A 22153-nucleotide genomic window follows, 5' to 3' on the forward strand; every position below is an offset into this window, starting at 1 on the left:
CTTCCCCATGCATAACACAGAAGTAATTATATTGCTGATACAGTCTGGTGTTCTGTTTTTGTCATTTAACATATATTTTGCATAATAATAAATAATCTTCATAAAATTTTAAGATGGCTTGCATTTTTTCCAGTATATGTATTTCAATTACATCCTCGTTATATTAGGTACTGGGGTTGCCTCTGGCTTCCCTTCTTAAACCTAACATTCTGACAAACAGCTTTCCTTGTCAAAGCCTCTCTGATTGTCTCACCAGTCCTGTTTCTTGGTTCTTCCTCAGCAACCTGCTTAGTCCTGCTCCTGAACTGGGATGGGCAGATGCAAAGTGGACAGGGCAGTAGGGGCTGGAGTGAAGTGGGAGATGCCAGGGTTCATGACTGCCAGGTAGGGAATGTGCTGGTCAAGGTCGGGTCAGGGGTCAGGCTGCCTCCCCATCCGGGGAGGTGATCCCAGGAACCTTCCCTCACAGCATCCTACACTGACCCCCGTCCGAGTCCATTTCCCATGGACCCCAGCATGCAACAACCAGAATTTGCCTAAAAGGGAGGGGGGAGGGTATCAGGCTACAGACAGTGCTTTGCAGGATGGCAGACCATGCAGCCTGAGGGACTAGACTGTACTCAAGTCCTAGGGAGCTTATCAGCTGCACAGGGCCCCTGGAGTGTGCAGGCAGGTTGGAACCAGACAAGCAGAAAGAGCCAAAGGTGCATGTATGACTGCTAGCAATTTCACATGCCCCGGGAGACCAGAGGATCTTTACCTGCATTTATCTGAGCCTCTGTGGGTTGCTCTATTAACTCACATTTCTCTGCACAACAAATATATACAAATGAGGATCTGTTTTATGAGGTTCACAGAGAGCTAAACTTGCAGGTGAGAGGGCCATACTCCCAGTTTTCGAGGTGGGCATGGAAATCAATAAAAGAGATGGTAGGATCATGAGATGCTGCTGTCAGCATTTGGACCTTGTATTAAACAGTATTTATGCAAATTCCAGGACTGAGACATGTTCTAAGAGGCCAATACTAGAGAAAGATCTGTGGGTTGATGAAGAGAGACAGGTGTCACTGTTCTCTACTGTGCTCTCCGGGTGCCTCCTCTCTGGGTCCCCTTCTCCTGCTGCCATCTTCCCAGCCTTTTCTGTCTGCTCTCAGCTCTGGCTCTGGTTCTTCTTCTCTTCTCCAGGACCAGATGCTGTTTATTACTCTATGTAGCTGAGCACACCTTAGAAGAGGCAGTTTCACATCCAGAGAAACATGCACACAAAGACGACTGTCCCATGGACTTGCCACTGGGTGGGCAACAAAGTGGAGAGGAGGACTTAGGGTGCTTCTTGCTAAAAGCTGGTGCCCTCTGTCCATCCTGTATTTCCATCTCCTGGGGGATCTGCTTGGCCAATAGCCCAAGTGACTGTGGTGGCCCAGGAGGCCCTTCACACTGGGTGGCTGGTATGAGGCCCATTTCCTGTGGTTTAAATAGTTTTCTATCCATGACTAGACACAGCACTGACCCTGTTTAGCTCTTTTTCCTTTCTCTTTCCTCTTTAATAATACATATTTTATAAAAACCTGGTTCAAAAGTAATAGAACTTAAGGCATCGCTGTTTTTTTTAACAGGATAAGGCTGTTTTGAGGATTTCCTCTTTCAGAAATATGGGTCTTCTAATTATTCATCCTAAGCATTAGAGAGGCTTTTCAACCCCCTTCCCCCACTCCCGCTCCTCGTTCTAATCATGGAGGGCAGGAAGCTGCATCGGCTGTTCTGCCAGTCTGTTCTCACAGGATCTAAACAGCTGCAGAGCGACTCTTCCGTGGCGGTCTACTCCTGTTCCTCTGTTCCTTCATAACTTGTTCTCTAGTTTATGCGACAAGCTCTTACAAAGGATATGGATGAGGCATGTTTTAACTTGATTTCTGTTTACAGTCTGGCGCTTCAGCAGCATAGTACATCTTGATTTATCTCATACATAAAAATGCTAATTTCTGATATTCCTCAAGTGGATGAGAGGAGGGGAGTTTACTACCTCCTTCTTGGTTCTTGGGGTTTCCAGAGTCAGGGGAAAGTGGTCATGCACATATTTAAGAAGAAAAAAACCACCACTCCAAATAAACCTGAAAATACACCATAAAGTGGTTTTTGCTGTTGTTCAGTCGCTGAGTTGTATCTGACTCTTTGTGACCCCATGGACTACACAGCATGCCAGGCTTCCCTGTCCTTCACTATCTCCTGGAATTTGCTCAAACTCACGTCCATTGAGTTGGTGATGCCATCCAACCATCTCATCCTTTGTTGCCCTCTTTTCCTCCTGCTCTCAATCTTTCCCAGTATCAGGGAAGTGGTTTTTAGGGCTAAATAGAAGTGAATTACTCTTCTAAAATATTTTGCATTAGGGTTTCTCCCAGATGGATATAACTAAGGCTTGTTTTCCTTTGTTGCTGCCCCTTTTCAGTATGTCCTCAAACTCTGCTTGTGTTACAAAAGCATGGAAATGGGAAGAAACCAAATGCCTTCAGATATAATGTCTAGATTCAAGACAATTTCCATTAATATTGTTATAATACTGTGCTTACTACTAGCAGTAGTGCAAGGAACAGTAACCCAGTTTTGAAGGAAATTTATAATCAACATAAAAGAGTCATAGAGATCACACTCATGTGTGTGTGAGCGGGCATGTATGAAATAAGCATGCAAATGACCTGGTCGTGAACCCAGCAGTTATCAGTCTCTGGAGCAATCCTGGATGTGCTTCATGAACTCAGCTGGCAGTTTCTTTCCTCAGTACCAACCCTTACAGAGTCAGAAACTCACCCCCGGGCGCTCTCCATCTGAGCCATGAACCACAGGGCCTCTGGAGGCGCTGGTCCCGTTTGGCCTTGGACGACCCTCAGAGACACCTGCTCTTCTGCAGAGGACTCAGGCAGAGCTGAGTGCCTGACCCCGTCTTCCTATTTTGCTCAGGTAATTCCCTTACACTTGGACTATCTCAGAAATGGGAGGGACTCCCCTGGTGGTTCAGGGGATGTGGGTTTGATCCCTCGTTGTAGAATGAAGATCCCACACGCTGTGGAGGAATTAAGCCCATGTGCCATAACTCAGACCTGATGCAGCCAAATTAAAAAAAAAAAAAAGAAAGAAATGGAGAAAGCACACTCCTTAGAGAACCTGACACTGGTCCAGCAAGAAACACTTACCACATGGCGTGCATGTACGTGGGGGGTAGGCGTGGACTGCTGACGGGGGTGCAGTTATATGACCTCATGATTCTTTCTGCCAATAAAAAATTTCGAAACAGACTAGCCACCAACAGGTCCTGTCTGAAGAGCTTTTGGAAGAGATCTGAGGGCAGAGAAAAGATAACAATTTGTCTTCAGTGACTCATGCCCAGCATTTAAAGCCAAATATACAAACTTACTTCTATCAGAATTTGCCACAAGCGGGTTGGGACAGACATGCACATTTTCCACTGGCAGTAACCTACATCTGTTACATATGTAACTGGAACAAACAGCAGAACCCAAGCAACTATCAACAGAAAACGCAAAGGCTCCTTATACTACAGTAGTAACTGCAGTTGTAAGAAATACGGATATTCCATGAAGACAGATGAGCCTTGAATCTGCCCTGAAAATACTAAGGGCCAAAGCAGATGCTTCTCTAGATGCTCTTCATCCTCAAAGAACCTCTGGGGTTCCTGCCCTCTCCTGCCCATCCCCTCAGGTTTCTGCACTGAGAGAAACACGATCATTCCTTCTGACTTCTCTCACATCCCAGGGCCAGAGTCTCCTGACTCTGGGGCAGCAGCCCTCCCGCCAGCCCATGGCCGGGTGGCCTCACCCCGAGGAAGCACATTCCACGCGATCGTGTCAGTGATGGCTGTGAAGATCCAGTTCAGCTCACCCAGGGGGGTCCTCCTGTCATTCAGCCGCCCGGGAATCCTAGAAAACACAAAACAGCCACAGTGACAGAAACAGGTGATAGAGGCAGCAGGTGGTGGGAAAAGGAGCGAGGGGACAGCACATCAGACCAGGGGTGGGGAGGCTTGGCCATACTGGGAGGACCTCTGTGCCCCACTGGGACTTTTGAGACTCCTAGATGTCCAACCTCACATCTTCAAGTTCAGCCTCCGCTTCACTTTCTTCCCCTCCCCATCTGCACAGAAGGAGCAGGTGTGGCCCCTCCAGCACTCATGTGTGACGGCAGGCGTAAAGCAACTCTGACCAGGGGAGCCCCTGGAGCCCTGCAGCCCACCACAGGCTTGCTCTCAGCCTCTGGGTGACTGGCCCTGTACCCGAATCAAGACACTCCTATTGGGCTGGACACAGGTACTTCCTAGAAGCCAAGGGCAAAGGCCAGACCTCCTATGTGGGCCAGCTCTTCACCACACATTCACCTGTTCAACATCAAACAAACTTACTCAGGCCTAGATTCTACCTCTTAAGTTCACAGGGCAAGCATCGCTGGGCTGAAAATGCCAGTGGTGAGGACATGAGAGGCAGGCCAACTGCGGCCCAGGCCTCCCAGCGGGGCATGTGAGGGGAGCTGGGCTTAATTCCCCACCCCGACAGGGAAATTTGAACATAGCAAGACAACCCAATGGACGACTAGGCAACACTCTTGGGTGATGCTCCGCTTGTGGCCACTCACATACAACACCTTGGGTGTGTATGCTGGCACAATCCTTCAGGTCTGTATCCTTTCTTCAGTAAGTCTGCTCCTAGGAATCAGTCTTGAACCAGAAATGAAGAGTGTGGAAACAAGTTATATTTTTCCAGTGTTTTATTTATAACAGTGAAAAGGCAGAAACCACCTATGTGACCAATAATAAAGAAATGATTAATTATGGAACAACCACGATGAAATAATTACAAGCTAGTAAACTGTTGTTTATGAATATTTTAATGATATGGGGAAAAGACTGCTTTGTAACATTCAGTAAAGAAGTGGGACAAATAACCATGCTGACATAATTACACAGAACACCCCCAAGGAAAGCTGATCAGGAGGAAAACCCCACAGTGAGGCAGTGGCAACACTCTCCCTGCTCACCCGCCTCCTCGCCCTGGCAGCTGGTGGGCGGCTGGTGGAGACAGGATGGTATTCTTGGATGAAGGAAGGTCTGCTGAGGTTTATTTTCAAACTAAAACCAAGGATGTCAGGGGCGTGAACAGTGACCCTTGAGTCAGGTGAAGTGACACAGCTGAGCCATTGGAGGAGCGGAGGCCACTCTTTGTCAGGTGGAGGCCAGTGTGCATTTAGGAGGGTTTTGAAAACCCTCACCTTATGACAATTGCCGGCAGATAATTATCTGGGTCAGCAATGCAGGACCACGAAGAAAGGTCGAGCACAGAGCAAGTCCAGGACACATTTCGTTACTAAAGTTTCCTTCACCTGTACCCTCCCCCAAACTTCAATACTAATCAAAGTGGTTCTTTGAAAAGTTAAACCCACAGTGTTAATCACAGATTAGCTTTTACATGAAAAGCACAAGATTTCATAATTTAGGGCTTCCTTGGGGTCCAGTGGTTAAGAATCTGCCTGATAAGGCAGGGGACATGGGTTCGATCCCTGGTCCGGGAGGATCCTACATGCTTCGGAGCAACTGAGCCCATGTGCCACAGCTACTGAGTCTGCATGCTCTAACTCCTCAAGACTGTGCACCTAGGCTCTGCAGTGAGAAGCCCCCACACAAGTAAAGAGTAGCTCCAGCTACTCACAACTAGAGAAAGCCCGTGCGTAGCAATGAACACCCAGCACGGCCATAAATAAACTAATACCTTACTTAATTAAAATTTAAAAGAAAAGGGGTTTAAAGTTATAGTTTAGGAACAGATGATAGAATTGGGAGACGAGGAAAAATGACTCTAGTCCCAGCTGTGCATGTCTGGGTAACTTCTGGCATCTTGTTCCTCTGCTCTGAGTCACCCAGACTAACCTCATATGCAAAATGGGGACCAAAATAAAGTGGATAGCACTTCAAAAGGAGATGCAGCAGACACTTTCTTGGAAAATGCATGCCACCTCCTCAGACTCCGTATCACTGCTATCAGGCGTTGGATTTATTCTCACCTCCCCCGACATCTGGGCTCACCTACGGCTTTCAGCACTGCCCGCTGTCTGGAGCCCGACTCCAGCTATGGCCACTCTGTTTATGGATCTTACAAAATAACCCAACACAAGGTACCTGCCTTCACCCTTTGCTTGCTGTCTTCACAGCCCAAATTTAACCACGTCTAAAATCAAGCTCATCCTCATTACTGCCATCTTCTCCCCTGTAGTATGTGTCCTCGCTCCCAGAGTCCCCGTGGATTCCCTTTTGTCAGAGCTCAAACCCTGAGACACGGCCCACTCATCTCTGCCCCAAGTGCAGCTCACGTTTCCTGCTTCTTTCGAGGCATCTCTTCCACTGCCTTTTGCTCATCACTCCCACTTCAAAGGTATCTTCAACAGCCTTCTTGATCTAATTCATACTGGGCAGGGTGATGGCCCTTAGTATAACTTCACTCAAAAATCTACAGGGTTCTCTGCTTACTGCTGCAGTGTTTCCAAATGGCATTTTAGTTCCCTCTACTTCAATAAAATCTTGCTTGCAATTAAGGAAAGTGGAGTTCCGATGGCTGGAAGGGTGAGGACTGGGAGCCACCAGCTTCTTAGCAGCCTGTGCCTCCCTAGATGGCCACTCTGAGGTCTCCAAGGAGCAAGGGTGAAACCACTGTCATTGGAGTTAGGTAGAAAATTCCCAGTTGGCTTCAAGCCATCCGTTTGACACATTAAACTTTGAAACTAGTTCCCTCTGGTCAGGTCCATAACCTCACAGTTGGACAAAAACATCAAACTCAGTCTCCTTTCATTTGCCCACTTGGAATAGCCTCCCACCTGTGTTGGGTTGGTTCCGGTTCAGTCTTCACAAGCAAAGCCCAACCTCCCTGTCCCTGAAGACACCTTGACCATGACAGCCTGTGGTCAGGCCCATTGCAACAGCATCGCCCCTGGAATTCCTCTGGCAGCCTGTTGATCACTTACTTTTCTTCTTTTTACTTATTCACTGTTGCTCCATGCATGTTGATTATCTGTGTAACTAGGTAATAAATTCCTTGTGGGCAATGACTTACTTTCCTCGATATAAATCAATCTCCTCGTAGATTCTGGTGGAGTGCTGAGCACACGCACAAGCTCACAGCCCACACATCTGACTCATGTTACTTCCCTGCTTAAGAACAGCTGCTCACACTTGGCCAGCAGCTCCCCAAACTCCATGAGGTTGTGTGGCTGACATGGAGAGCCACTGCCCAGACCCCCAAGAGAGGCTGGCTGCTCAGCAGGGGAGCATATTCGGGGACACTGTCCAGCCAGGGAGTGAAGCTGTCTCAGCTGTCAGACTGGTCTCCGGCTGACCACCCTGGGGCTGAGCTGTGGGGCTTCCCCAGGCGGCCCATGCTTAGCAGCCCAGCCTCATGGCCGCTGCTTCCTTGTCTCCCCCTGTGCTTCTCCTCAGTAAGCTTGTGTCCCTTGTCTCCATGTCTGCCCACATCAACCGGCCAGCAGTGTGGTCTGGGGTAGATGTCGGGACTGTGCTTCTGTGGGTTCCTTTCTATGTCTCCCCAGCTTTCTCTCTCACCAGCACACCAAAGTCCAGCAACATGGAACCTGTCCTCCTCAAACAGTCCACATGCCCCTGGACCTGCACAGACACCCCTCTGCCTTCCTGGCTCAGGAGACTGGAGCAATTCTGACATTCTGCCTCATCCCTCATTTCTGCCAAGGCCCCCCCCGACCCCGCTTTTTGATTCTGCCCCGAGGCCCCCACAGAATCCATGGACGACAGCTGGTGCACGGGCTATGTCTCCCACTAGGCTCAGGGCTCTTGGCCGGCAGGCCCACATGCTTCCTCGTGCTAACCCAGTACTCAGCGCACAGCGACTAATGCATAACAGGTGCCCCATTCATATTTGATGAGCGAGTGGATAGATCCCTGCTGGATGATCACAGCTCCGTGAAAATAAAACACTAAGTGAAAAACTTGGTTTCCAAGAAAATGACACAAACTTACTGAACACACTCAAGTGATAACACAAAGATCACTCCAAATTTCATGATCAAAGGACCAACAGAAACATTCTGGTGCCCATTCCTCCAGACAGCTCTTAATGCACAAAATCAAAAAACCTTAATTGCACTGAAATAACAATATGAAAAGAGTTGCCATATTCCTAAAACGTTTACATGTCTTAAAAACATCCACAAATATGCTTAGGAAAAAAGTCTGGGAAGGTCTGCATCAAAGCAGTAACAATGATTATCTTGGCATGGTGGAAATTATGGATGATTTTATTTTGCTTATCTGTATTCAATAATACATGTGCTAAAAACACACTGCTTCATAATAAAGAAACATGAAAAATTTAAAAAAAATTTTTAAATTTTTTGGTTGCACCATGCACCATATGAGATCTTCATTCTCTGACCAAAGATTGAATGTGCGACCCTGCGTTGTTAGCGTGGAGTCCTAACCACTGGACCACCAGGGAAGTCCTTGAAACTTTTTTTTAATAAGAGGGAAGCTAAGCAAGTTTCCTGAAAAGAGAAAATATTTGGAAACTGCATAATTTTATGAATTTACATTATCTCATATTCAGTTCAAATAAAGTAGGATACACCACAAGTCTGTTTAAACGGCTTTATGTAAATGATGGTGAAGAGAACCTTCCGCTAAACTGTTTTCTCGATGCATATAATTCATTACTTAGAAATGCTCTGGAACTAAGAAATAGGGAGAGAACCCAGCAATTTCTTTTTAAAATAATTCTTTTGAATATGCAGGTCAGTACACACTGGTCAGATGCTTGGTTAGACAAAGTCAGATACATGAGACCAGGGATCTCAATGTGTAGGGTAAGAGACAGCACTCACAACATCATCAGGAGTCCCTGAATATGTGTGCAGGTACATTTTCTCAATCAATTAATGCCATATTGAAACCAGATACACACTCACATAACCTCAAATCATTCTAAAAACTCAGCTGAACAGGAGAAGAAAACTACTTGACATAAATGAAGGTTAGCATATTTCTTCATATGCTGGCATTTTGCTGAACCAGACCAAGCCATAATATTATCTGTATATCTTATTATTCAGTGCTTTTTTTCCTAGTCAGTCATAGATTTCAAGTGATGATCATCCAAGTCTATTTCGGTGTGCATGAAACCTGCAGCTTATAAAACGTGACATGGTTTGTTTACAGCCTGAATAGTTTGCTGTTTTACAGAAGTTCCCCTTTAAATGGACTGCAGGACTATGTATGAGTAGTCAGGAGAAAGGAAGTGAGAAACACGCAGTAAGAAAGCCTGGTTGGAATGGAGCTGCACTTGTTTAAATGCAGAAAGCCTGCGGACACACCGCACTTAGCTCTCAGCACTCACTCAGAGACACTCGACTGTGCAGTCACTGGGACGCTCTCTCAGAGCTGAGTCAGCTAGGCCCTAAATTACATCTGCAAAGCCGGGGGCATGCGATTCAATCATTCTCTTAGGGTTTGGATGATGTCATCTTCCTGACAATGGTAGATGAGGTGACTCAGACCATTCACCCACTGAGAACAACCAGACGTGCTGTGTGTGTGTGTGTGTGTGTGTGTGTGTGTGTGAAAATCTTTTTGAAGGGAATGGAAGACTGGCAAGGCTGTACAGAATCGTGAGGCCAGAACCTGAGAGGGGGAAGCCCCAGGCTTAAGCTGGCACTTGGGGCTCCATGTGTCCCGGAGGCGCCTGGCAACTCTGAGAGGCAGAGAGCCTGAGCTGAGCTTGGCGGACTCATGGGCTAGAGAACAAAAACTGAGGGCTGGCCAAGGAGATGGAGCTCTGGTAAAACAAACAAACCAACCAACCCAGGCTTGGATCTGGGTGCAAAGATGAACTAGAAATAATGCAGACCTTGTAGTCTCAGATCAACCTAAATCTCTGTACAACTTCCACTTTCTTTTTTTAAAAAATACTTAATTAATTAGGCTGCATTGGGATCTTTCATTGTAGCACAAATTCTCCGGTTATGGCGCTCAGGCTCAGCAGTTGCCGAGTGCCGGCTTGGTTGCTCATCAGCATATTGGATCTTAGTTCCCTGACCAGGGATTGAATCCAAGCCTCCTGCATTGCAAGGTGGGTTCTTTACCCCTGGACCACCAGGGAAAGCCCTCTATTTTCAATTTGCAACATTCAGTCAAAAATAACCAAGCATTTATAATAACTATAAATGGAATAGAATTTATAATAATTTTGAATTGCCATATTGTACATCTGAAAAAATATTGTAAATCAACTATATCTCCAAAAACCCCCCTAAAACCAGGGGTTTATATGCTTAAAACCAAGAAAAACAACTAAGAAGAGAAAGAGACGGACAGAGGATTCTGATAATGGTGACATCAGACACCAACTTCACCATAATTTTACTTAATATGTTCATGGAATTAATGGACAGGATGGAAAACTCTGGCTGAGAACTGTAAACTCTGGAAACTCTGGAACCTCAAAAACTTAATAATAATACAATATGCTGAATTTAAAAATTCAACAGATGGGCAGAACAGCAGATCAGACAATACTGAAGAAAGAAATGGAAGATGGGTCAGAAGAAAAAAACACTCAAAATAAAGCAAAAGAGATGAGATTGGAACATAATAAATACATGAGAAACAGGGGATATTGTGAAAAGATCGAAGTGTACAAAGGGCGAGGATATTGTGAAAAGATCGAAGTGTACAAAGGGCGAGTCACTTTGGGAAAGGGCGGGGAAATTTCTGATAAGGTTAGACACGCACCTGCCACACCACCTTCTACTCTTCAGACACCAAGTGTCTGGAGTGGGTTGCCATTTTCTGCTCCAGGAGATCTTCCTGATCCAGGGATTGAACCCGGGTCTCCCACATTAGAGGCAGACACTTTACCATCTGAGCCACCAGGCAGACACAAAAGAACACAGTATCTCTTCTACTTATCTGAAGCTCTAGAAAAGATAAATCTAACAATAGCACCCCACTCCAGTACTCTTGCCTGCAAAATCCCATGGACAGACGAGCCTGGTAGGCTGCAGTCCATGGGGTCGCTAAGAGTTGGACACGACTGAGCGACTTTGCTTTCACTTTTTACTTTCATGCATTGGAGAAGGAAATGGCAACCCACTCCAGTGTTCTTGCCTGGAGAATCCTGGGGACAGGGGAGCCTGGTGGGCTCCGTCCATGGGGTCGCACAGAGTCGGACACGACTGAAGTGACTTAGCAACAGCAGCAGCAACATAAGAGAAAAAGCAGATCAATGTTTGTTCGGGCCTGGGGGCTAGGGTGGGGGATTAATTGGGATGAGGTACAAGGGAACTTTTAGGATATATTTTGAGAGTAATAGTGGTTCCATGGGTATATAAAACTGTCAAGACTCATCAAACTGCATACTGAAAGTGAGTTCCTTTTATTGAATGTAAGCAGTATTTCAACAATGTCAATTTAAAAATGTAAAAAATTATGGCACTTTCAAACAATAAAAACTTTTCCCTGGCAAACCTGCACTAAAGGAGATAAAGAAAAATGATCTCACGGAAGCCCTGAGGTATAGGAAGGAATGAAAGACAGCAGAAGATGTAAATATGTGGGAAACATATATGAGTATTAACTCTATAGAATATTAATAATGTTTATAGAGATGATGATATATGGAGAGTTAAAATATATGACAATAATTGCACACATTTCAGGAAGTCAGTAAACAAAATTAATTGTTCTAAAGTCCTTACATCACCTGAGAAGTGGTAAAAGCACTAATTTATATTTAGACTTTAAGAAGCCAGGGATTGGCAAAATCATTGCCCGCAGACCAAATCCAGTCAGTGGCCTATTTTTGGCACGGTCTGCAAGCTAATAACAAGGCTTATAATTTTAAAGGTTTGCAGGAGAAGATAAAGAAGAATAAACAACAGAGACTTTATGCCTCTGTTGTGTTGGGTCACTGCCTGGCCTTTATCAGAAAGCACACGGAGACCACAGCTCTGGGTAGCCACTCCAGTGCACGAAAAGAAACAGTTAACAAGCCAAAACAAGGGGAGAAAAGGGTGGTAAAACTGCTAATCAATCCAAAACATGGCACTGCAGAAGAAAAAAAAGGAAGATGGAAAAAAGAAATAGAAAAAACAAGAAAAAAACAGGATGGTAGATTTAAACTCAAAAATTATTACAGTAATTATAAAAAGACTAGATATTTCAATTAAGGTGAACAATTTTTAGTTTAGATTTAAAAACAGAAAAAAGTCAACTATACCCTGTTAAAAACAGATATAACGTAAAATATAAAGCTACAGAAATATATATAAAGATACCTGCCTAAATATACAAAACATTTATATCTAATACAATTATGTACACACATATTATGTTTATATATGAAAAGACACATTGTACAAACAAAAATCAAACGAGAGTTGTATGGCTACGCTGTGTGTGTGTTAGTCACTCAATCATGTCTGACTCTTTGTGACTCCATGGACTGTAACCTACCAGGAGCCTCTGTCCATGGAATTTTTCAGGCAAGAGTACTGGAATGGATTGCCATTCCCTTCTTCAGGGGATCTTTCTGACTCAGGGATCAAACCTGGGTCTCCTGCATTACAGGTGAATTCTTTACTGTCTGTCTGAGGCACCAGGGAAGCCCATTGATATGCTACAGTCCTACAAAGTGGAGTTTATGGAAAGGGTATTACCAGAGATGAAGAGTGATGTTTCTTAATGACAAAAGGTTCAGTTCATTCTATCAGGAAGGTGAAGTCAGTCATGGTGAATGTGTCCTTCTGTGGTTCTGAAGGGCAAAGCCCATAGTCAAAATAATAAGCTTTTAAAGTAAAATGACAGTTCAGTTCAGTTGCTTAGTCATGTTGACTCTTTGTGACCCCATGGACTGCAGCACGCCAGGCCTCCCTGTCCATCACCAAATCCCAGAGTTTACTCAAACTCATGTCCATTGAGTCAGTGATGCCATCCAACCATCTCATCCTGTGTCGTCTCATTCTCCTCCTGCCTTCAATCTTTCCTAGCATCAGGGTCTTTTCACATCAGGTGGCCAAAGTATTTGGAGTTTTACCTTCAGCATCAGTCCTTCCAATGAATATTCAGGACTAATTTCCTTTAGGATGGACTGGGTGGATCTCCCTGCTGTCCAAGGGGCTCTCAAGAGTCTTCTCCCACACCACAGTTCAAAAGCATCAATTCTTCAGTGCTCAGCTTTCTTCACAGTCCAACTTTCACATCTGTACATGACTACTGGAAAAACCATAGCTTTGACTGGATGGACCTTTAGTCCAACTCTCACATCCATACATGACTACTGGAAAAACCATGTATTTGACTAGATGGACCTTTTTGGCAAAGTAATGTCCCTGATTTTTAATATGCTGTCTAAGTTGGTCATAGCTTTTCTTCCAAGGTGCAAGTGTCTTTAAATTTCATGGCTGCAGTCACCATCTGCAGTGATTTTGGAGCCCCCCAAAATAAAGCCTGTCACTGTTTCCATTGTTTCCCCATCTATTGCCATGAAGTGACGGGACCAGATGCCATGATCTTAGTTTTCTGAATGTTGAGTTTTAAGCCAACTTTTTCACTCTCCTCTTTCACTTTCATCAAGAGGCTCTTTAGTTCTTTGCTTTCTGCCATAAGGGAGGTGTCATCTGCATATCTGAGGTTATTGATATTTCTCCTGGCAATCTTGATTCCAGCTTGTGCTTCATCCAGTCCAGCATTTCTCATGATGTACTCTGCATATAAGGTAAATAATCAGGGTGAAAATATACAGCTTTGTCATATTCCTGTCCCAATTTGGAACCAGTCTGTTGTTCCATGTCCAGTTCTAACTGTTGCTTCTTGACCTGCACACAGATTTCTCAGCAGGCAGGTCAGGCGGTCTGGTATTCCCATCTCTTTCAGAATTTTCCACAGTTTGTTGTGATCCACACAGTCAAAGGCTTCGGCATAGTCAATAAAGCAGAAGTAGATGTTCTTCTGGAACTCTTGCCTTTCTGATGATCCAACAGATATTGGCAATTTGATCTCTGGTTCCTCTGCCTTTTCTAAATCCAGCTTGAATATCTGGAAGTTCACAGTTCACATACTGTTGAAGCCTGACTTGGAAAACTTTGAGCATTACTTTGCTAGCGTGTGAGATGAATGCAATTGTGCAGTAGTTTGAACGTTCTTTGGCATTGCCTTTCTTTGGGACTGGAATGAAAACTGACCTTTTCCAGTCCTGTGGCCACTGCTGAGTTTCCAAAGTTGCTGGCATATTGAGTGCAGCACTTTCACAGCATCATCTTTTAGGATTTGAAATAGCTCAACTGGAATTCCATCACCTCCACTAGCTCTGTTCATAGTGATGCTTCCTAAGGCCCACTTCACATTCCAGGCTGTCTGACTCTAGGTGAGTGATCACACCATCATGATTATCTGCTTCATGAAGATCTTTTTTGTATAGTTCTTCTGTGTATTCTTGCCACCTCTTCTTAATGTCTTCTGCTTCTGTTAGGTCCATACCATTTGTGCCCATCTTTGCATGAAATGTTCCCTTGGTATCTCTAATTTTCTTGAAGCGATCTCTAGTATTTCCCATTCTACTGTTTTCCTCTATTTCTTTGCCTTGATCACTGAACAGTATGAAAAGGCAAAAAGATAGGACACTGAAAGATGAGCTCCCCTGGTTGAGAGGTGCCCAGTACACTACTGGAGATCAGTGGAGAACTAACTCCAGGAAGAATGAAGAGATGGAGCTGAAGCAAAATGACAATAAATCATCAAAATTATTTCCTGAATAAGAAGAGAGGAAGAAATTGAGGTATATGTATCAGCAACAGTAATTAAAAATGTGGCAGATTATTGGAAACCATAACATGGTATTAGGCTGAGGGCAGAATTGGCATTTAGGATGACAGAAGAAATGTTCACATAGTGAGGTAAGGGTAAGTCATTCCAGCTTGTACATAATTTGGCCTGAAGTTTACGTTAACTAGAACAGCCTGTCTTATGACCTGTTTATCATCCATTGTACATCTGCTTTAACCACTAAGAAAAGAATGCAGTATCCAGGGAATTCCCTGGAGGTCCAGTGGATAGGACTCTGCTTTCACTGCTGGGGCTAGGGTTCAATCCTGGGTCAGCGAAGATCCCATAAGCCGTGTTGCTTGCCCAGGGAAAAACACAACAATGTCCAGAAGAATGTCCACTTTGTGCTAAGCTATCTCTTTTGAAACCTTGAAGGGATGTAGCCCTGTCATGTTTGGTATATGTTCTTTACTCTGATGAGATATAAAAAGCATGGTGCTGAAAACCATGGTTCTTCCAGACCAATTCCTCAGAGCGACTAAGAGGCTGTCTCCTGGGCTATGGTCCTCAGTGTGGCTTGGAAAAAATTTTCTATCCCTTATTATAGATTGTTTATTGATTATTTACATCAACAGGGATTAGTGATAGGAAAAGACAAGCTACCTATTAAGAACATTGACTACTTGAGGACAGACATTAAGGAGCTAGTACATCCACATCCTCAGGGAACATAAGTGGCTTTCAGACTCTTTTGATCACAACTCCTAGTAAGAAATACATTTTGCATGGTCACCTGATACACACATATAGATGATCACATGTGTAAATATACACATTCAAACAACAGGACCAGAGAGCATTCATGTTGCTAGAAAAACAAGGATATTCTCTGTGTGTTTCTCTTTTTCTTAATGCAAGGCTGTGACCCATTAAACTGATTTTACAGACACTAATAAACCATGACCTGCAGTTTAAAAAAATGTTGACTTAAGTTAACTTGTTAATTTCTCCTGGAAGCTATTGGCTCAGGTCATCAAAATGGTTTGATGGTGAACATGGCATCTGAGAGATGTAAGAGATTAGAAAATTACATAATTCGACCTCTGAATAAGCTGACTGGTATTTTTTGAAACCCACACAGGCAGCTTGTTTCGTAATGATTTTTTAATAATCTGTACTGAGCCTTTAAATCGAATGGCTTATGTGTGCAGCACTGCTGTCCCTCACATCCCTTTCCTTCTGCCTTTTAACAGCTCCCACAGAACAGAAGCCTGCCAATCTTTACTTGTGAAGCAAATGGAGAAAAATGTATCTTAAAATTCTAGGGGGAGAGGAGTGATGATTTCTAAGGCTCGGTGGTAAGCAGGAGTTATTAATACAACAGTGGAGATGCTCTCTCTTTTACTGAATTTATTACACAATGATAAACTATTGCCTATTCCTGGAGCCACAGACAACAACAGCACCGGTACTGGCACCTCCGAGTCCCTCTGGAGGCTGCAAAAAGAACTCACAGAGACCTGGGTCAAAGAGAAAAAAGGAGCAGGTTCTCACATACTTATTGAACATGTTTATGACACCAGGAGAACAGGTTGTTTCTATTAAAGAGAACAGAAACAAATCTGAACCTAATTTTATTTTTTAAAGCATTCCCTGAAAGAGTGGATTTTCTTTGGCTTTCTGGATGTCAAGGTTGACTTATAGACCAACCCTTTCTTGAGAGCTACAGGCCCAGGAGCCAAGCAGATGTCTCCTCCAAGCAGAGTTCTCTGAAAAGCTGCTAAAAAGCCAATAACATTCAGAAAAGGCAGCTTCTAAAATGAGGAGGGTGGAGGTGAAATCCAGACAAGCCCCAGGGAGAGGCCCTCTTTGGTCCAGACGGGCAGGGAGCACTTCCTTCCTGGAGGAGATGCTCCTCTGCCTCCAGGCGCCCCTCCTTGAATGTACTGAGGCAGTCTCCTAAGGGAGCTTCTCTATAAAGCAGGTGGGAGGAGAGGAGGGGGAGGGTGGAACTGGCCTCCTCAGCAGCAGACCTGGATGTAAGACCTCCAAGTGTTTCACAGAAATTGATCCTGACCTTTCTAGTCCATGAAGAGCCTGGAATGCCAGGGTTACTCTATACCTCGTGCCGAGAAGGACTGCTGGCAGCCTTGCTGGAAATTCTGTCTCTTCCTGTCAATTGGTTCAAACACCACAGATACAATAGCTTTCAAATACAATCAGATTGTGTTTGCTATTCTTCATATTCCAGGATAACTCTCCTCTGAGGTTTTCCTGGCAGGGATGCATTAAACAGACGTGAGCTCTCCTCCTCCTCCCAGGTAGCTGGGAGTCTGGGCCACAGTGACCAGTTACTCCTCCTACACCGCAGACATCCCCTCATCTTTCCTTGCCCTTGGAGATCAGACACCCAGATGCACGAAATGGAGGCCACCTCCCTTGTAAGACCTTTCCTGATATGTATTCAACCAAAATATACCCTTCATTCCTCTCTACATGCATACAAGAACCTGCAGAATGTTGAGGCCCTTCAGTGTACACACGGAGGAGATGAGGGAGTGGAATCAGAGGCTGGGGTTTGAACCCTCCAGGCTCTGCTGCTTCTCACTGTGTGACTTTAGGTAGGTTACCTAACTTCTCTGAGACTCAGTCACTTCTGTAATACCTAGCCCCACAGGAACTAGAAAAGTAGAGTAAGTTAACAACCTAACAAGTTAGCACAAAACCTGCTACATAGTAAGGGCTCAGAAAATATAGCTGCTCCTGTTTATTTGCTCGGCTTTCCTAGGTGACACAGTCATAAAGAATCCGCCTGCCAATGCAGGAGACAAGGGTTTGATCTCTGGGTTGGGAAGATCCTCTGGAAAAGGAAATGGCAATCCCCTCCGTTCTTGCCTGGGAAATCCCACGGACAGAGGAGCCTGGTGGGCTAGAGTCCATGGGGGTCACAAAGAGTCGGACACAACTTAGCGACTGAACAACAACTTGTTTGCCATTAAAACAAAATCCCTACAAGTTCTGAAACAAATTAAATCAGAAACGTTGGAAGGGCCTAAATACAGTCAACCCCTAAGTTTAATAAACATGATAATTTTATAAGAACCTAAGTAATTACATGGAGCACATTTTCAGTTTTGTGAACTCTCATTTTTCCTTTCTTTCCCTTAATAAACAGGTAGATTTTTTCCCACTTGGAAGTCATCTGTTTCTTGCTTTTCCCAGCATCACAAAAACTGCTGCTTCGGTCCAAGGGGCCTTACACACCGCCTCCTGGTTCGCCTCACCACACGGCCCTCGCTCCACTTGGTGTGGCCTTCCCACTGCCCATCTTGTCTTGGGGGTTCTGACCACGGGGCAGTTCTTTGTGATGCCAAGACTGCTTTCCCTGAAGCTCCTGCCAGGCAGCTCTGACGCTGGCACTTCTTGATACCAGATATGTGTAATTTACCTGAATCTCATGGCTTTTCCATTATCAAAAGCAGTTACCTGTCATTCTAGAGTCTTCTCTGCTCCAGGCTACATGTCCCAGTTCCTTAAAGTGCTTCTCACCTGGCCGCCCACTCCACGTCCCACCTTGTCCCTTCAGGGTCTATCACCTTCCTTCTCTAGATTTTTCTGGTTTTTGAGCAGTCATTTTGAGAAGTTGACCAAAATTAAATTCCTGACTAAAATCCTGACTTTTTCCATATCAGATTTTTCAAATCTCATACTTGTACATGTGATTTCTGGGGACTCCTGTGAGATCTATATACATAATTCTGATCATCTGCATTTCATTCCTCAGCCTGTCAAGACCTTTTTATATTCCAGTACTGAGTCCACCTTAAAGTTTTCTTATATGAACAAATTCTTAGTTGTGTTCTCATTATTTCTAGTAACAATATTATCATGGTTGATCTGAATTTCTGAAAACTTTTTGCATCATTTTGCTCTGGTGTCTATGGTTAATTATTAGATGCATCCTTGTTGAAGCAGAAGAATGGTGCCGACATGAAGAAAGTGCAAAGGTGAGATCAGTTGTTGCTGCTGTCACATCTAAACAGGCTCCTACTACCCGGAGCAGAATTCTGACTGCGATTCTGGTGGTAAAAGGCAACACATTACAGCTCTAAGATACCATACACAGCACACCAAATTGACCTGGTACACCATCCAAGGAAATAATCTTAAAGATCTTACAAGACCAGCTGACCACCTTCTTCAGGTAAGATCAGGGACAGCCCTCCTTGTGGCTTTCCAGTTATACGTGTTCTCCATCTGACAAACACAGCATGTCCACCAGGCTTTGTACCACCACCCCCTTTGGTGGAACGCTGTGGTTAACAGACTTACAGAGCAAAGCATGGCGTGTGTTCCTTGTCACTGAACCAAATACTGCCTCCTCTGTGAAGCCCAGCCCATGGGTCCTCTTTCATTAAGTTGGCCCTGGAACCTCCAGCTTGCCGAGGCTCTTTCCTCTCTGGACTGCTATCCACTCACAGGCCTTCACTGACTGCCCCCTATACACTGTCCACACAGGAGAGGAGGTAAACCTCTTACTGAGTATCCAGCCCAATCTCTTAGCTCTAAGAGGCTTGTGGGCTACTAAGCACAGGCCTTCCTTGTTAACGGTTCTACACATATGAAACTGAGCCCCCCAATCAGTTTCTAAGCTCTAGAGGACAAATCATCTCATATACTATTAATCTTGCATCATCAACCCCCCAGCACCTGGCATGTTACACACTGCTGGTGCTCCAACACCTGCCAGTGGAAGGCATGGGAGAGTAAATGTCACCGCATACCCATACAACCCAGCAACTGCAACTGGAAATGGTCTAGCTCCACTTCCAATTAAGGTACTAACCAAGCTTTTAAGTGATCAGTTCCCCTGTGTGATGCAGGGAATTGAGTCAGACCCTAAGAGGCCACCTTGAAACCACTAAGGGCGTTAATTTAAGTACTAGACCGATGGACAGGGAGGCCTGGTGTGCTGCGGTTCATGGGGTTGCAAAGAGTCAGACACGACTGAGCGACTGAACTGAACTGAGACTGATGAATTCCATTCCAGAGCTGCACCTGGAGCACAACTGGCTCTGGGTTGGGACTCTCTCCCCTACTTCGCCCGGCTGGCTCTTTCTGGCCAGGTGGATCACTCTCCAGACACCCCTCTTCGCTGCTCAATCAGAGAAGCACCAGTCACTATGTTATAGCTTCTTTTGTAATTGCATATTTTTTAAATTTATGCTTTCATGTTTCCTTCTCCCAATAAGAATGTAAGGCCACATACCAACCCTTCGTTGAATCAATGAATGAGCAGCCCAAGAGAGATATCTGGGTGTTTTTAAGCCTGGAATCTCAGAATGTGTGTGTGTATGTGTGGGCACCCATTCAGTTGGGTCTGACTCTTTGTGACCCCATGGACTGAAGCCTGCCAGGCTCCTCTGTCCATGGAATTTTCCAGGCAAGAATACTGGAGAGGGTTGCCATGTCCTTCTCCAGGGGATCTGCCTGACCCAGGAATCGAACCTGAGTCTGTTGCATCTCCTGCATTGGCAAGCAGGTTCTTTACCAGCTGAGCCACCAGGGAAGCAGAATCTCAGATGCTCTTCTCAAAAGCAGGCATCTCATGTGTGACTCACTGGCTTCTAGTTCAGATGATGTGCTCAGATCAGAGTGGGCGAGTGTTGTCTTTGGAAAGAAAACCTGGTGCAGTCACCAGGGGGCGTGGTGGTCAGAGCAGGCAGGAGCTGGCTCTGCCACTTACTGAACAAGTCACTCAATCTCCTTTTATCATGGTTTCCAGGGTCTGAAACGGAGATGGTGCCAACAGTCACTCCCTGGACTGGTGGGGAGAGCTGGACATTTGGGGTGCGCCAAGGTCTGTGCCAACATGGTGACAGCAGGGCTCCGAGTCCTGTGTTGAGAGACAGGCGTAGGGACCACTGCTTGATGCAGCTGGCCTCCTCCCTCTCCGCCCAGTGAAACGGAGTCCACTGCCAGGCTGTAAGGGAGAGGACCGTGGTGTAGAGCTGGACCTGAACAAGCTCTCGGAGACAGGTCGGCAAGTAGACCAAGAAAGGAGGGAGACAGGGCAAGCTTCAGTAGGGACGGAAGTGAGGTGAGGCACTGACTCAGCCTCATCTCCATCACAGGCCTGCTGTGGTAAGTGTCTCCAGAGCACCAACAAGCCTCAGGAGACAGTCGCCCCAAGGAAGGCCAATCTCCGAGAGACTGGAGGCACACGCTGCGCCCCCGCTGACTTTCCCCTCTCACCGCCTGACGCCCGCCTTCCATTAAGAAAAGCCACCCACACCACCATCTGTATCCCTGGATCTTGGGGATGACGCATTCTTTACAGACTCGCAGACACATTTTCCTCAGGACACCAGGAGGGCGCCCAGGGCATCAGGAGATGAAATGAGTGCCACAGATGCTGAAATGCTCGGAGTGGCGCTTTGCAGCCTTTGTTTGGATGACGAGAGGGCAAGATTCAGTCCCACAGAGAAGGAAATGGACGCTCTGGGTGGTGAGCAGGCGCCCCATGGAAGTCCCGGGAACCTCTCATGCTCCCTGGGCAGCTCATCTACAACTTCCTCCCAGACAAGCCTCCTTCATGCTGGCTGATCAGCACAGGCCACAGGGATCATATGGGGTGTGGGGATTAGCCCCTCTTCCCCTGCTGACCTGAGCAGGATCATAGAGACAGGCAGAAATGCTGGGTCTAGTCCAGCCACTCGCCCCAGAGGCGGCGCTCCAAGGCCAGGCTGATCGATGTCTGACTGACACCTGCTCGCTGGCTGAGAGGACCTGTGACTCTTCCTTCACAGTGTTTCCACATTTCCGCCAATTACTCACATTCTCTCCCCTTGTGCCGTCTCTTGGGGATTTGTTTTCCCCACTTCATTTCCAAATTAGCTGCCAGTGAATCATTACTCATCTTCTCAGTGACTGGCAGGCGTTAATGAATTACTGATTTTCACCTTCAACCAGCCAGTACAATATATTTATGTTGGAAAGAAAGGTACTTTTTGAATTAAGATGTTATCTTTTGATAGTTTTCCTTTCAAACATAATACATGTGTACAATTCCGGCTTGACAGTGGAGTAAATTCTAATCACAGCTACTGATCCTGGGGTGGCAGGCACAGGCTGCTACCAGGCTGAGTCTCTCTGCTCACGCCAGCCCCATGGGATGCCGCTTCCCTTCCTGCTGCGATGCTGGGACAGACCATCCAGCATGGCCTGGACAGACACTGGGCTGGCTAGTTGCCTGCCACGAGAGCCTCAGTCTCTTTGGAATGTGGACAATAATAGCACCTCCCTTCAAAA

General features: G+C 45.5%; 1 protein-coding gene across 4 annotated transcripts in view; it reads right to left on the reverse strand.

The window, feature by feature from the left end:
* The window catches only part of RPTOR (regulatory associated protein of MTOR complex 1), a 324493-nt gene that overhangs the window by 99539 nt on the left and 202801 nt on the right, over window positions 1-22153 (reverse strand). For all 4 annotated transcript variants that reach the window (XM_069541947.1, XM_069541946.1, XM_069541945.1 and 1 more), the window contains exons 8-9: window positions 3835-3935; window positions 3192-3336 (exon numbers count right to left, since the gene is read on the reverse strand). In XM_069541947.1, coding sequence (XP_069398048.1) covers window positions 3192-3336; window positions 3835-3935 — 246 coding nt within the window. The remainder of the gene's footprint in view (window positions 1-3191; window positions 3337-3834; window positions 3936-22153) is intronic.

Source organism: Ovis canadensis, chromosome 11, assembly GCF_042477335.2.
Source record: "Ovis canadensis isolate MfBH-ARS-UI-01 breed Bighorn chromosome 11, ARS-UI_OviCan_v2, whole genome shotgun sequence".
Classification (NCBI taxonomy): Eukaryota; Metazoa; Chordata; class Mammalia; order Artiodactyla; family Bovidae; genus Ovis; species Ovis canadensis.